The sequence below is a fragment of the Amblyomma mixtum genome, chromosome 1 (assembly GCF_055824585.1).
Source record: "Amblyomma mixtum isolate Tamu chromosome 1, ASM5582458v1, whole genome shotgun sequence".
Lineage (NCBI taxonomy): Eukaryota > Metazoa > Arthropoda > Arachnida > Ixodida > Ixodidae > Amblyomma > Amblyomma mixtum.
Genome location: NC_143012.1, coordinates 144,074,581 through 144,090,480, shown reverse-complemented (window position 1 = coordinate 144,090,480; position 15,900 = coordinate 144,074,581). Strand labels below are relative to the sequence as shown.

The window sequence follows — 15,900 nt, the reverse complement described above, 5'->3', positions numbered from 1 at the left end:
TCTGGAGAAAACAACGGAGCAAGCACAACAGGACTTCCGCTGCATTCTCTCACTTACACAGATGTGATGGTCATATCTACAACACACTCAAACAGCATCTCCTATGATTTTAAACACCGTTAAGGAGACCTGGACCACTTTAGTGCGCTCGGCATTGTCGAATGGACCTGCTCCTCATTCCAATTATCCATTTCAGTGTAGGCACATCATACGCAACAATTTCGTCATGCTGAAGGCTAGCACGAGAGTCTCATTATTGTCTATTACGACAACGCCGCCAGTGGCGGCACATTTTGTGCCGGAAGAAGCCCTTAATGCACCTTTTGGCTATAATGCAAAACGATCTGAAAACAAGCCAAAGCCAAGTACCCGATCCGTGTTGCTATGATCGCTCACCTCGGTGTAGCTGCCAAACGACGGCGCGCTGAGATTCCGCTCACACTGCGAGAAGAACTCCAGCGACTGTCCCTGCGAGGACTGGGTCCAGCGGCCCTTCATGGTGACCGAGAGCAAGGCATGGGTGGGCACCTGCCGCTTCTCCAATTCCCGGAAGCTGTGCTGGCCTACTGACTGTGCGAGAGAAGATGCATGGTATTCACTCCGTGGAGTCAATTAGGGGATTCTTCCTGAGACTAGCATACTCAGTGTTTCGGCGAAAACAGCAGTATTTTTTTTTAAAATAGACTTCCTTACCTATTATTATGGCTTTTAAATCATGGCAATGCGCTGTGCGCAGATGCCACAAGGAAAGAAATCTAGCTACGCAGAAGGGTTGAAATGCGGGCCAGTTGGTACATTATAAACGGAAAAAACTAGTCACACAAGACGAGGGACTAGAAGAGTTGTGGTGTGTCGTTGTGCTGTGTACACTCTTCTTGTCCTTCGTTTTGTGTGACTGGTTTTTTCCGTTTACAAAATCTAGCTAGTAAGCTGCTCATCGAAATTCTAATACTATGTAATTTTATACGACTACATCTATGTGCCTGGCTATAATTAGAATTTTAGTTGCGCAAGTAATACTGTATCAGTTTTCCCCATTATTGAAAACCCGTTCTACAGGAAAGCGAAGTTTTTTCTGGCATCCAATAATACATAACTTCTTTCGATTGATATTTGTTGGCGGTCGATTAAAATAAAAGGTGAACTTGAAAAAATGGGCAAACATGTCGAAAACGAGCGTTCCCGCGTTGTTAGTACAGGCGTGTAATTTTCAGGACTGCCGGGAAAAAAGTAACGCTTGGAAAGCTCTAAAACTAGAAACTTCTGCGTCGAAGACTACATCGTAGGGTCCAGTGAAAACGCGCATTGTACCGGCGTAGTTACAACACGGGAATGCGGTTTTGAAAACGACAAGGGGAGAAGTAAACACGTAGAACTTTCTAACAGCTTGAAAAACAGGGGCTGGTGCGCTGAAAATTGTCTTCTACGCCTCAGATTGAGAGCGCGTGTTGTAGCCGGAACGGTGCCAACCATATGTCGAAGAGAACAGGTTCCTAGTTGGCCGCGGAATGGGGCTTGTAGCTTTTAGAGGTCAGCGAATAACGTCGGGTAAGGGAGGAATGCTTCTAAATCATTCGGAGAACTTGTAGTATTGTATTTGCTGCATGTGAGGTTCGCAATGTGAGGTTCGCATGGTCTGCATGTGAGGCTCGCAAAAGCATGTTTTTCTTGTTCGACCGCCGAGCACGCTTGTTGCTACGCCGCCGCCGACTGATTCAGTTCTTTGCGGGCGCAAGTCAGCCCGAATAAAGAGTTTCGTTTCGAAGACATTCTCGCTCTGTTCCTGTTCGCCGGACTACAGTCACCACTACGTGACATCTGGTGGAGGTGCTGATCTGCTATCTTGCCATGCCCCTCACGATGGAACCTGGCGCACAGCCAACGCCCGTCGTGCTTCGACAGCCCCGTGAGCCACCGACTATCCTTGGAGAAGCACACGAAGATGTGGAAGACTGGCTGGACTTGTACGACCGTGTGGCAGTGCTGAACACCTGGGACGACAGCGCTGAACTTCGAAATGTTTATTTTGCATTGGACGGTCCTGCCAGAACGTGGTTTGAAAACCACGAATCTTCCCTCACGACCTGGGCGACCTTCAAGAAGCAGCTAGTGGGTACGTTTACCAACGTCGTGCGGAAGGAAAGAGCGGAGGTCCTGCTGCAGACAAAAATTAAACGTCCAAATGAGACCGTGACTGCGTATTCGGAAGACATGAAACGCCTTTTCAGGCGCGCCAACCCCGACATGACTGAAGAAAAGAAGCTGTCCTTCCTGATGCGTGGCGTGAAGGAGCAACTTTTCGCCGGCCTGATCCGGGATCCTCCACAAACCGTCGCCGAGTTTGAATCTGAAGCTTCAACCATCGAAAAGACCCTCAACGCCCGGACCCGGCACTACAACCGACCACTTGAAGTGCAGCCGACAAGCCCCCCAGGAGATACCCTTGCAAGCGGGGATAACCTGCGAGATTTGATACGCGAAATTGTTCGCGAGGAACTTCGTCGGCTGCTGCCATCCAAAACGCAGCAGACGCAGCAGCCTCAGGTGGCGTCGCTCACGGACATTATCCGTGAAGAAGTGCATCATGCGCTTGGTACCCCGTCATCTTCGCCTTCTGCTGAAGCTCCAGCCTTAACCTACGCCGCTGCACTACGCAGTCCTCAGCCCCAGCGCGAGAGACGAAGTCCGCCTCTTCGACGTGAACCAGCTGTTCCCGAACGCCACCCCCTTCCCCCCGTCCGCCCAGCCTATGAACGCCGCCCAAGCCCCAGGAAGTGCGACGCCTGGAGGACTTCCAACAGCCGCCCACTCTGCTTCCATTGCGGCGAAGCAGGTCATAAACTTCGCCACTGCCCGTACAGGCGCATCGGCCTGGGAGGTTTTGCCATCGACGACGTTCGACCGCTCCCCGGCCAGCGACCACGAGAAATCGACGACTACCTTCGCAGAGGGGAGTACGTGTCTTCAAGCCGTCTTTCCCGCTCCCCGTCGCCTTTCCGCTCCCCGTCGCCGTCCACCGCACGATTTGCATCACCAAGCCGCAGCAACGCCGCGGCTGTACGAGGAAGGTCCCCTTAGCCCCCGTAGGGAAAACTCAACAAAGTAACCTGTGGAGGTCAGGTTGCTTGCCGAGGAAGCGACGAAGATCCTCCAGCGACCACGCCGTATGAAGACGCCGCACCTACTACGCCGACGACGCATACAACAACCTCGACCACGACGCAAACCGCCTTCAAAACTACGCCGCCATCAAGAAAAGTTCCGACCACACGCCCCACCCACGATTCACATATCCGACGAAGCCGTAACCCGACGCCGAGGACGACGTGTAACTCCAGAGCCAGGACATCCGACTTAGAAGTGGTTATCGACGGCCGGAAAGTCACCACTCTAGTCGACACAGGACACGATTATTCGGTGATCAGCGGATCATTCGCTGCGCAACTGAGGAAAGTAACGACCGCTTGGGACGGCCCACAAATTTGCACCGCAGGGGGCCACATCATTACCCCATCAGGACGATGCACAGCGGGAGTGACTCTCAAGGAACATACCTATCCCGCGACCTTCGTGGTGCTACGAATATGTTCCCGCGAAGTGATCTTGGGCATGGATTTCCTTAATGAGCATCAAGCGATCATCGACCTGCGATCCAAGATGATCACACTTTCCACGGACGAGGCCATCCCGTCGACGAGAACTCCGGAACATCACGTTGCGCTTAGTGACCTGGAGGAACAAGTGAGTGTCCCACCCCGCTCAGGCGTCATCATCACCGTAGGCGCCACGGAAACGAGTGACACTGAAGCCATTATCGAGTGGAACCTGCAGTTGCTCCTCGACCGAGGAATCGGCATCGCAAGAGGCATCGCACATTTCCGCAAAGGCCAAGCCGAAGTACTGCTGACTAACTTTACTGAAGAATACCGGCACATTAACAAAGGAACGAGGATTGTTTTCCTTGAAAAAAAAATCTCGAACGTACGAGACTTCTTCGCCCTCTCCGACCCATCCGCAGAATCGCCTGACCAAGAGAACTCGCCCACTTTCGACATAAATCCAGCCCTGCCCCGGAACAGACAAGACCAGATCCGCAATCTCCTTCGAAGCTACAGCGCGTGCTTCTCGTCATCTCCGAAGGTCCGACAAACGCTGATTGCCAAACATCGCATTACAACCGACCAGCACGCCCGACCTCTCCGCCAGAGCCCCTACCGAGTGTCGCCGCGAGAACGACAAGCCATCCGGGACCAAGTGGAAGAAATGCTGCGCGACGACGTTATTCAGCCTTCAAAGAGCCCCTGGGCGGCACCTGTTGTTCTAGTGAGAAAGAAAGACGGTGCACTTCAATTGTGCGTTAATTATCGGCGCTCGAACAACATCACAAAAAAAGGACGTCTGCCCCCTCCCTCGCATCGACGACACACTGGACCGGCTCTGCAACGCCAGGTATTTCTGATTGATGGACCTGAAGAGCGGCTACTGGAAAATTGAGGCCGATGAAAGAGATCGCGAGAAGACCGCATTCATCACTCCAGATGGCCTCTTTCAGTTCAAGGTGATGCCATTTGGTCTCTGTTCCGCACCAGCCACATTTCAGCGAGTAGTGCATACAGTGCTGCAGGCCTGAAGTGGCAGATTTGTCTGGTATATTTAGATGACGTCGTTGTCTTCGCTTCGAACTTTGAGGAACACCTAAAAAGGCTTCAAACAGTACTAGACGCAATCAAATCGTCCGGGCTAGCCTTGGAAGCAGAGAAGTGCCACTTTGAGTATGAAGAGCTGCTATTTCTGGGCCACATTTTTAGCAAGGAGGCAGTACGCCCAGACCCGCAGAAAACAGCTGCTATCGCAATGTTTCCGCCACCGGCCGATAAGAAAACTGTTCGCAGATTCCTCGGACTGTGCGCGTATTACCGACGTTTCGTCAAGAACTTTTCGCGCATTGCCGACGTTTCGTCAAGAACTTTTCGCGCATTGCCGAGCCACTGACCCACCTGACAAAGGCAGATGTGCCATTCAAATGGGAAGCGCCGCAAATAGAAGCCTTCAAGGAACTTCAGCGCTGTTTACAGTCCCCACCGACCCTCGCGCACTTTGATGAAAACGCCGAGACTGAAATTCATACCGACGAAAGTAGTGTGGGCCTAGGCGCTGTCCTCGTTCAGAAAATTGACGGAGTGGAGAAGGTCATCGCGTCCGCTAGCCGTTCCCTGTCCAAAGCCAAAGCTAATTATTCTACAACAGAGAAGGAGTGCCTGGCCATCATCTGGGCTACGTCGAAATTCCGCCCCTACCTGTACGGACGACCGTTCAAGGTGGTCCGCGATCACCACGCACTGTGCAGGCTCGTCAGTTTGAAGGACCCCTCCTGCCGCCTCACTCGATGGAACCTGCGGCTTCAGGAGTTTACAAGTCCGGACGCAAGCACTCTGACGCCGACTGCCTGTCACGAGCCCCTCTAGATGCACCACCACCGGCGACGATGAGGACGCCTTCCTGGGACCCATCAGCTCCAGCTCTTTCGTACAACAGCAACGCGCGGACCCCAACATAAAATGCCTCATCGAATACTTGGAAGGCAAGGTTTCTTCACCCCCCGCCTCGTTCAAGCGAGTGTTGTCTTCGTTCTGTTCACAGAACGATGTCCTCGGGAAGAAGAATTTTGCAGCGAACAAGATAGCCTACCTGCTTGTTGTACGTATAAATCTCTGCGGAGAAGTTCTTCAGGCCTCACACGACAAGCCGACAGCTGGACATCTCGGGTTTTCTGGCGACCTCCGCCGCATTCAAGACAAGTATTACTGGCCCCGACTGTCTGCCGATGTTGCACATTATGTGAAAACCTGCCGAGATTGTCAGCGACGAAAGACCCCTCCAACCCGACCAGCAGGATATCTGAATCCCATTGAACCCCCCTCAAGGCCCTTTCAGCAGATCGGCATGGACTAGCTTGGGCCTTTCCCGAAATCAACATCTGGAAAAAAGTGGATCATTATAGCGACCGACTACCTGACCCGCTACGCCGAGGCAAAAGACCTACCGAACGGAACAGCAGCAGAAGTCGCCAAATTTTTCGTGGAGAACATTCTTCTGCAACACGGCGCCCCCGATAAGCTCATCATTGACAGAGGAAGAGCATTCATGGCGGAACTGACGCAAGCCATTCTCCATTACAGCCAAACCAGCCACCGGAGAAGAACTTCATACCACCCGCAGACCTGAGGCTAAACACAGCGCAAAGTGGGACGAAGCAGAGAGAGGGACACGACGCTGACAAACAACCAAGTTTTATTGCACGTTCACCGGTTAAATACCTCTCGTTCGTGCAAAAAAGTAAGGAAAAATAAGAGAAAAAAAGAAAAAAAGAAAGAAAAGGGAGAAAGACGGAAGGCGTGATAGACGAAAAACCACGTGGCATGAGATTATGCATTCATACATAGTTAATTTCGCTGTCGCGAAGTGAAATGGAAAGGATGCTGACGCACTCTTCACCATTTTGCCGAATGTTGTTGGCTTCTTCAATTTCTCTCGTCCGTTGGTCTGGGTAGGTAGATATGATTGTGGTGTTGACAAGTTGGGGAGCACATTCATGCTCTCGGCAATGCCTTGCCAGTTCACTGCTGATGGCGCCTTTCAAAGATCTTTTATGCTCTTGCAGCCTTTCATTTAAACAGCGCCCTGTTTGGCCGATGTAGGTGTGCCCGCATGACAGTGGTATCTAATAGATGACGTTTTTAATACATTTAACGTACATGTTCTTGTGCTTCTTTTGGCACTGCTTCCTCCCCGTTCGCTCACTATTTACCTTGGCACACATGCTCCTTAACTTGTTAGGTGCTGACATCAGCACTTTTACGTCAACGTTTTCGCCTACCTTCTTGAGGTTGTGTGAAAAGCCATGAATGTACGGAATTACTGCATACGGCTTCCTTTCTTGTGATGTGGCCTTGATCTTTTTCCTGCCTCTAAGCTCTTGCAGTACTCCTTCTGCGACACTGGACAGTAGCTGCGTCAGGTAACCTGCTGCTTCCAGCCGACAAATTTGGGCGTCGAAACTAGCTTGTACATCATGGTGGCAAGATCTTGTCAATGCGGCTTTCATTGCTGCTTTCACTATTCCCCGTTTGATGATCTTGGAGTGGGCTACACCTCAGCCCACTCCAAGATCATCAAACGGGCGTCCTGTATTACTGCGCTGGGCAACCGCAACTGTAAATGAAATCAGCTTTTTAATCCTATACTATATCAAACAATCCACGTGTCCAAACTCTAGAGCTTATAATTGTTTTTCTTTTGATAAGCTTCTTGTTTACGTAACAAGAAACGTTTAAGCAGCTGACTACTTTTTGTTGTGAAGGAATTCTGTGCGCGGAGGCTGAATGTGGGCGGAGCTTCACTGCAGACTTAAGTTGTATCCGACTATAAAGCATCGAGTCGATGCTTCTTTGAGAGGAGAGTAATGCCGCGAATCTTTGTAGCGTTCGTTTGTAGTATTTGTTTGTTCATACTTCAAGGCTGCCGACGCGCCGCTTTATCGCTTCGTTTGTGACGCAAGACGCGCCTAGATTTATCTCGGTTGATCGCATCCGGACGGAGGCGATTCTAGTTTGCGTTAGAAGGTTCTAGTAACTTCCTATGCTTTATCTCGAATGTTCGCTATCAGCTTTAAAAACAGCATGGCCGACAGCGGTGGGCATTCTGTTCGACGACCGCCGAGCACGCTTGTTGCTACGCCGCCGCCGACTGATTCAGTTCTTTTGCGGGCGCAAGCCAGCCCGAATAAAGAGTTTCGTTTCGAAGACATTCTCGCTGAGTACCTGTTCGCCGGACTGCAGTCACCACTACGTGACAGTATACTATAGGGCAGGGTGTTCCAAACTGTCCCAGCATCGGGGAAAGCGAGCTGTATGTCAGAGGCGCGAGCCTTAATGCGTGCGACGGGATCACTGTGGCTTAAGCGGGATGACGTTCTCGAGGGTGGGTGAAGAAAGGAATGCCTTGGTGAGCGACGGATGACTCGTAAAGGCAAAGTCGTGAAATAACGTGGCGTGTTAAGAGCGTTGCAAGGCGGTCGGATCGTTTAAGTGATGCTGGTATCCCTGGAATATTTAGATATGACCAAATGTGCAGGTCAGACGGAGATATAAGAAGGCTGCTGGACAGATGACGCGGATTCTAGCTTCAGACGGACGCATGTTATGTATGCCAACTGCTTAACTTGAGCCGTTATGGATTTCATTGGGATAAATACGATAACTGCTATTTCTTACTTAATACTATAGGATCCCTCTATGTTCGGCCTGGGTGGCCAAGTCCTGCTCTCTTCAGAGAGTGCGTTGTCGGTTATGGTCACCGCGATCAAGCTGCACACTAATCCTTGCTATATAAGGGCATCGACAAGCAGGTTCTTTTTATCCGGTAGAGAGAGTAAAAAAAAAACGTTTATTCTTCGGAAAAAAGAGCGAGGTTAGTGGGGATCCTGTTGTGTCATATGACAGTCACTTGATGGCTGGCGGCTACCTCTTGGCCTCGGTCGGCACCCTTCACATGCGTGGTCGGGTCCACGCTAATCAGCACACATTCCTGTGAGTAAGATAAAAACCATCAGAAATAAAGGAGGAGATATGTAATTTTTATTGTTCAAATGCCGGCGCGCATCAATGAATGGGCTGGCCAGTGGGTTGTATGGCTCTGACTAGCTTGTTGTTCTTCATTCTCGCCGGGCAATGTTCCTAGTGCGGTTCAGCACGAATGACGACGAGCGTTAAATCTTGTACGTGTCCGTCATATCTGTCCTGTTTGTATCAGCCATTCCTGTCGTGAAGGTGGAACCATTCGACCTGGGTACGTGGGATTGTACCGATTATCGCGAACGCGCGTGGAACTGTACTTCACTGCGAAAGACATCGCTGAGACGAAGAATAAGGCTGTGTTTCTGAAGTGTTGTGGTTCAGAAACGTAGCCGCTGCTGCGGAGCGTGCTCGCTCCTACAAAACGTACCGACACCACCTTGACTGCGATTTTCGACGCTCAGAACAAGCCAGTCAGTGACTCCATCGCATCAGTGAAGAATCTTGTCAATGACTACAAGTTCGCATCGTTTCATGAGGCGATGCTACGGGAACAAATTACGAGCGGAATCAGAAGAAAGAAATGTCTTGGTGAGCGAAAGCACTTCACAGACTGAAAAAGTGAGTTTGTGAAAGGGCCGAGACTTGTCCATAATCTGGACCACGAGGTGGTGGGTCTGCATTACAGGCTGGAGAAGCTGGGCCCGTGCGACCTATGGACGCTTAAAAGCGGCCAGGCCTGAGCCAATGCGTGTTGAAGTTTCCGTCAATGGGGTGACATTGTACATGGATACCGGCGCCAGTGTGCAAACTATCACCAAGAGGAAGTTTGCGGGGCTGTTTGCTTCGGCAACGCTGGAACCATCGGAGGTTTAGCTGTGAGGATTTTTCGGTGACACGAAATGGGTGGTGGGCAAGTTCGCGTGGAGCTCGGCGAAAAGTAGTGTGTGCTGCCTTGGGGTTTCGTGAAGGGCCCGTGTCGTACGCTGTTCGGAAGAAGTTGGATGATGGATTTTCAGCTAGGAATCGGCAAGACAGAAGCAGTCAATGTGACAACGTCCAAGGAAGAATCGGCGAGTGAATTGCACGGAATATTTTTGGAGGAGTAGGCGCCGTGACCGCCCAGATTTCCGTGTAAGAGGGTGCTAAGCTACAATTTTTCAGACCGCGAGTCGTCCCATTCGAGCTACGAGGCAGGTGCCGAGCAGCTGCAGAGGATGGAACGTGAAAGTCATCCGACCTGCGAATACATCCGAATCAGCCGCGCCCTTCTCCCCATAGTAAATCGGGATGGCGGTGTTCACGTGCTCGGCGACTTCAGGGAGATCCTTGCGAGGCTGACAGTGGGAGCTCAGTTTGCAAAGCTCGACCTGAGACGTGCGTACCAGCAGGTCAAGCTACACGAAGGCTCTCAAAATTTGTTACCATATGCAAGCCGAACGGCTTTTACCACTTCCTCCGACTTCCGCTTTGGGTGTCGTCAGCCCGGGCTTTGTTTCAGAATGAGATGGAGAACCTTCTACACAATCTTGACCATATCAAAGTACACTTTGACGATATACTGGTCAAGGCCGCCAACGACAGCGGCCATTGAGCTAATGTGTACCGAGTTTTGGAGTGACTGAGGAGAGCTTAGCTGCGGCTGTAGCTTTCTAAATGCTAGTTCCTGGTACCTAATGTGTGGTATCTCCGGCATGTCATCGGTGCAGCTCGTCTTCAACCGAATCCAACCAAGAAAGAAGGCGTGATGGCCACAGCAGTCCCTCGGCATATGAAGGAGCAACAGAGCTACTTGGGATTGATCAGCTTTTATAGACTGTTTATGCCAGATTTCTCCAGTGTGCACCCCTGAACCCATCCCTGGAGGCAGGAACCGGCGGTGGTGGCCGCCTGAAGAGCAAGCATTCCGGAAAAGCAAAGACTTGTACACATCAGCTAGAGTTTCAGCACAACTCGACCCTTCAAGGCCGACTGTGCTGATTCCGTGCGCCTTTCCCTATGTGCTTAGGGCAATGTTGGCACAGCGCGAGACGTTAGGGGAGGAGCGTCCGAGTGCTTTTGCGCTTCGAAGTCTGGCAGCTGCAGAAAGAAACTACAGCCACTTAGACAAAGAAGAGTTAGCCCTCGTGTTTGGAGACACAAAATTAAGACAGTGCGTGTGGCGCCGAACATTTGAAGCTATCAGTGACCGGAAGCCACTATTGGGTACTGTTATGCAGTGAGCTAAAGGTCTGGGGGCCACATCGCACTTGCGGACGTACGAAGTCGTCCTGCCTAAGCGACACCATTTGTTCATAACTGCGCATTTTCCTGTTGTGAGCAGAGAATCTGGGTTGTCCCTAAGACTGTTCACAAAACAAACTGCTAAGTTTCTTGGTAACCGAAGGAGGCGCGAAATAATTTCACAAAAGCTAAGCTTCCGGAAGAAATATGAGTTCTTTTATCTCTCGGAATTTTCTGTCGCATGACGCCAAAGCCGCTCACCATATCTGAGAATGGTCTTGGAGTAAATTTACGGTTGTTGTATTGTTTTGCAGTGTTAGCCGCAAAGGTACACAATTTAACATTTAATTTTATACATTTTATCATTTTGCTAGATTTAATCATGGCTTCAGTCCAATAAAGAAATCCGTGAATGGATACCCAGAATAGTTGCCTGCGCGGACTCGTACAGCGCACTCTTCCTAGAGATTATCATTCAGACAGTTATGGCACTCGGCTGCTGACCCGAAAGCAGCGGGTTGATCCCGGCCGCGGTGGTCAAATTTCGATGGATGCGAAAGTCGAGAGGCCCCTGTACTGTGTGGTGTCAGTGCACGTTACAGAACCCCAGGTAGCTGAAATTTCCGGAGCCCTCCACTACGGTGTCTAGCATAGCCTTACTCGCTTTGGGACGTCAGAATCCACAAACGAAACAAAAACCAAACCAACAATCTATATGAAAGACACATTCACCGTCGACGGTCAGCGTCAATGTTTGAACGATGCGTCATGAGAGGCCGACTGTTGCACGTGGGATGCAAGTTGTGGATGCCGCATTAGAGGACAATTTATCCGACCGCAATGAGATGTTTCTGTTCATTTATGGGGGTCCCAAGCATCTCAGGCTGTAAGGAACGCCGTATTGAAGGGCTCCGGAAATTTCGACGACTTGGGGTTCTTTAACGTCCGCTAACATCGCACAGTACACGGGCCTCTAGAATTTCGCCTCAAACGAAATTCGACCGCCGCAATCAGGATCCAACCCTCGTCTTTCCTGTCAGCAGCCGAGGACCATGTACAGCAAGAAAAGGACTACACTGGTGTGAGAAACGTCCAAGTCAAGCCATGATCTTTTCGGACTTTTGAATGTATGCCAGTATCATCTTGTCGAGAAAGGCGAGTAACGTCTGTCTTCAATTTAGCACTGACTTACCAGGTCATAGAGGTAGCTCCCTCGGAACTGTGCTGGTAAGAGAACCGCCGATAACCGGGTGGGAGGCATGACGGCGCAGTTTTCGGCCGTGTTGTCGCCGAACGGGTAGTGGCCATACACAACGAGCAAATGCGGGATGAACTGGAGCCTCCTACACGTCAACAACACCGAAATCAGCCCCGGAGAAAACTTTTCTCAAGCAGCACATTGACAATCAGCATCCACTCCCTATGTAATTTGTACAAATTTCTATGTGCCTTTCACTTTGTGATTCTAAGCAACCGTCTGCCTACCCTCTCTCTACTACATCTGCCTTTCGATATGTCTACTGCTCATAAAGCTTCAATGCATGGCTCGCACCTGGGAAGGAGGTGCCGCTGGGGCAAATTCTGATTGCCTAACGGCATTCGTGGCCCTCTGTGGCACATGTCACTGCTGAATAAGACTGCTTATGCTGGGTGTTAGACCTTATAGCGTCACCAGTTTTTCCATATTGTCTTTTCATTTACAGCAGCGCTTACTTCGGCACAGCGTTGGTAGCAGTGCTGTGCATGACAATACTGTGAAGTATGGTTGTTACCTAATTGTAAATAAATAACTTTTTAATTATTGCCATTAGGCTGCACATTCATTGAGAGGGCCGTAGCCCACCATGGGTAAAAGCTGCATGAAATTGAGAATTTTTCAAATGTTGTCGTCGCCGCTGTAGTATATGAAATTCCGAGGCCGCGGCCCTGAGGGCACTAGAGACGCTTACGTGCGTGACCTACACTTTAACGCCAGTGATATCTTCTCTGCCCGCTCGGGACTGACAATCTCGCCACTCCGGGACATGCGCTCATAGGCGGGGCCAGCGCTATTTCAGGCCGTAGGGTTTCAATTTCACGTGAGCGCGGTCCAAAAATTCCTTGCGGTGCAGCGGTGATGTGATTGGCATTTGCACAAACCTAAAAACTGATTCTGATACTACCTAAGATGGGCAACTAAGATTTCAACGTACAAGGATATTAACAGTGATAGTTAAAAAGTTATGATTTGGACATTAATGAACTTGCTGCAATTTTACACGCTTTAGATGTGATAGTGAATTTTTAAGGCGCAAGGGTATCTGCAGCCAAAGAACGCCATGACACAAGGTATTTTCGTTCGCTCAAGGTGTGGTCAGGGACCCATTTCCCAAGGATTTAACCGTGATTAAGCCGAGCACCAGGACAGGGGATGATTTTGCCCATTGTATCACCGGTGGGTACCCGGAGGCACTGGGGATCGAACCCCACACCTCCCGCATGCGAGGCGAATATTAAACCACTAGGGAACCGCTGCGATCACACGCCTTATATATATTCTTATGCACACCACCGCTTATAGTGCTGTACCACTCCGCGGGGTCTTTAAACTCCTATTATTGTTTACTGACATCGACAGCGCGTTGTCCTCTCTACCTTTCTTGTGTGTGTCGTGTTTTGCGCTAGCTTTTGTACGAAGAATAAAAGGAGATGTTGGCGCCTGATTATGCCGCCGGCTACTACTGTGCACATAACTGAAGAAAAAAACTTATACTGGCGACATAATGCTCAACAAAACAAAGCTACAAGATACACAATCCACAAGACAGATAATACCAATGGACACGTTAGAAATGCTTATATAAAAGAGAAAACTCATCTATATGTAATCATATTACCCAGTCACGTAAGATGAGCGTATACTATAAGAAAGACTATGTGGTAATCACAGTAAGTGGTACAAAAACTACTAATTCATGATATCAAAAGCTGACCGTGAAGATCGGCCACATCAGATATATAAGAGAAACAGATATATATTGCCACCTGGTGTTCTTAGGTGGCGCTTGACGAGGAAGACGTTTAAGTGTCTCGCGCTGGCTGGCTGCCGTGTTCTGCTGGTTAGCGACGTGTCGCCCTATCTTCCGTGACATATTTTGGTGGAGGTGCGCGGTGTGTCGACATGGAAACCCTGCAGGCCAAGCTGTCGATACAGGCACTGGCGATACAGATGACCTGGTTCCCCGCAGTGAAAGCACAGACGGCGCCGATCTGGTGCACGCCACAGTTCCGTCTTCCGCTGCGGCGATCGTCGGTTGTCGATGTATGGATCGGGGTTTGCGGAAAACAGTGAGCCCTGATTGGACGGAGGAAACTGCGCCGAAGAGGGCGCAGGACGTCGCAGGGCTTCAGTATACGTTGGCCGACGGTACTACGTGGGAAAAGGCGACGGGTCAACCGACGGGAACGAAGGTCTCAAGGCTTGAACTTCTTCTCGGACGAGGCTAGCGACAGAGCCGGCCGTCGGCAGGGGAGCACCGAAAAGCATCTGGAGCTCTTCGCGCACAACGGAGCGGATCAGGTCGCGGAGAAGATCAGGGTTAGCCCCGAAGGCAGGAAGCTGCTCTGTGAGTGAAGCGGCGAGTACCGGCCGGTCGTAGGTGGTAGACCGCCGCAGGAGCATCTTCTCCATCGTGACCGTTTCCGTGAGAAACTGAGCAACAGTCCCTGGTGGACTGCGCACAAGGCCAGCGAACAGGTGTTCTTTAACGCCGCGCATGAGGCGGCGCACCTTTTTCTCCCCGGGCATGGCCGGGTCAGCTTGCCGGAAAAGCCGGGTCACGTCCTCCACGTACATGGTGACAGTCTCGTTCGGCATCTGAATACGAGACAGCAAAGCCGGTTCAGCCCGTTCTCGACGATCTGTGCTGATGTAGGTCTCCAGGAGGCGTCGGCGGAACTCGTGCCATGATGTTAAGGCGTCTTGTCGGTTCTCGTACCAGGTAGGTGCACCATCCTCCAGACTGAAGAAGACGTTTCGAAGCTTGGCGGCATCGTCCCATTGGTTGAACGAGGCGACGCGTTCAAACTCGACCAGCCAGTCTTCGACGTCTTCGAGCTGACTGCCATGGAATGGTTTGGGCGGTCGTGGATTCTGCAAGGTATAGTTGGCTTAGGCTCTCAAGCCAGCGGGTTTGCTCCAACCTATTGAACCGCCTCGGACGCTGTTTGATCAAGTCGGCATCGATCTTCTGGGCCCATTGCCTGTGTCATCCGCCGGTCATAAACGGAGCATAGTCGCGACCGACTATTTAACAAGGTATGCGGAAACTAAGGCGTGCAGCGTGGCACGTCATCTGAGATTGCCCAGTTTTTTATGCAACAAATCGTGCTGCGTCATGGTGCACCGTCCCACGTAATCACTGATCGAGGTACGGGGTTTACGGCACAGCCCATGCGCGACGTGTTCGAGCTCAGTCACACGAGTCATTGCAAAACTACTGCCTATCACCCAGAGACGAACGGGCTCACACAGAGACTCAACAGAACGATCGCCGACATGATCGCAATGTACATAGACTCGCAGCACAAAACCTGGGACGAGATTCTCCCGTACGTCACATACGCTTACAACACGGCCACCCAGGACACGACCCGCTTTACACCATTTCGTATGGTGTACGGACGTGACGTTCAGACGATGCTGGATGCCATGCTTCCATGCTGCACTGATGACCACCCACTCACGCGAGACGCCGCGCAGTTCGCTCAGCGCGCCGAGGAAGCACGTCAACTTGCCCGTCTTCACATTCAGCGGCAGCAGAGCACGGATGCGCGCCGCTACAACCTCCGTCATTGGCACGTCGAATACCGTCCCGGTGACCAAGTTTGGGTGTGGACCCCGGTACGCCGCCCAGGCTTGTCTGAAAAACTGATGTGCCGTCACTTTGGGCCTTACCGAGTTTTGCGGCGCATAACAGAAGTGACCTACGAAGTTCTTCCTGACGGGACTGTGCAGCCTCAGCGTCGCCCACCCCGCTCTGAGGTTGTGCACGTAGTCCGCATGAAGCTGAACTTCACGCGGTGATAGGCAGTACGCTCAGTGTTCCGCTAGTTGTCGCGTGGG

The 15,900-nt window shown here is 51.1% G+C and overlaps 1 protein-coding gene across 1 annotated transcript in view; it reads right to left on the bottom strand.

Moving 5' to 3' along the window:
- LOC149367823 (uncharacterized) overlaps nucleotides 1-15,900 on the bottom strand; it is a 105,751-nt gene that overhangs the window by 19,431 nt on the left and 70,420 nt on the right. Inside the window, exons 9-10 of the mRNA XM_089575338.1 lie at nucleotides 11,989-12,139; nucleotides 397-570 (exon numbers count right to left, since the gene is read on the bottom strand). Of these exons, the coding sequence (XP_089431464.1) occupies nucleotides 397-570; nucleotides 11,989-12,139 (325 nt within the window). The remainder of the gene's footprint in view (nucleotides 1-396; nucleotides 571-11,988; nucleotides 12,140-15,900) is intronic.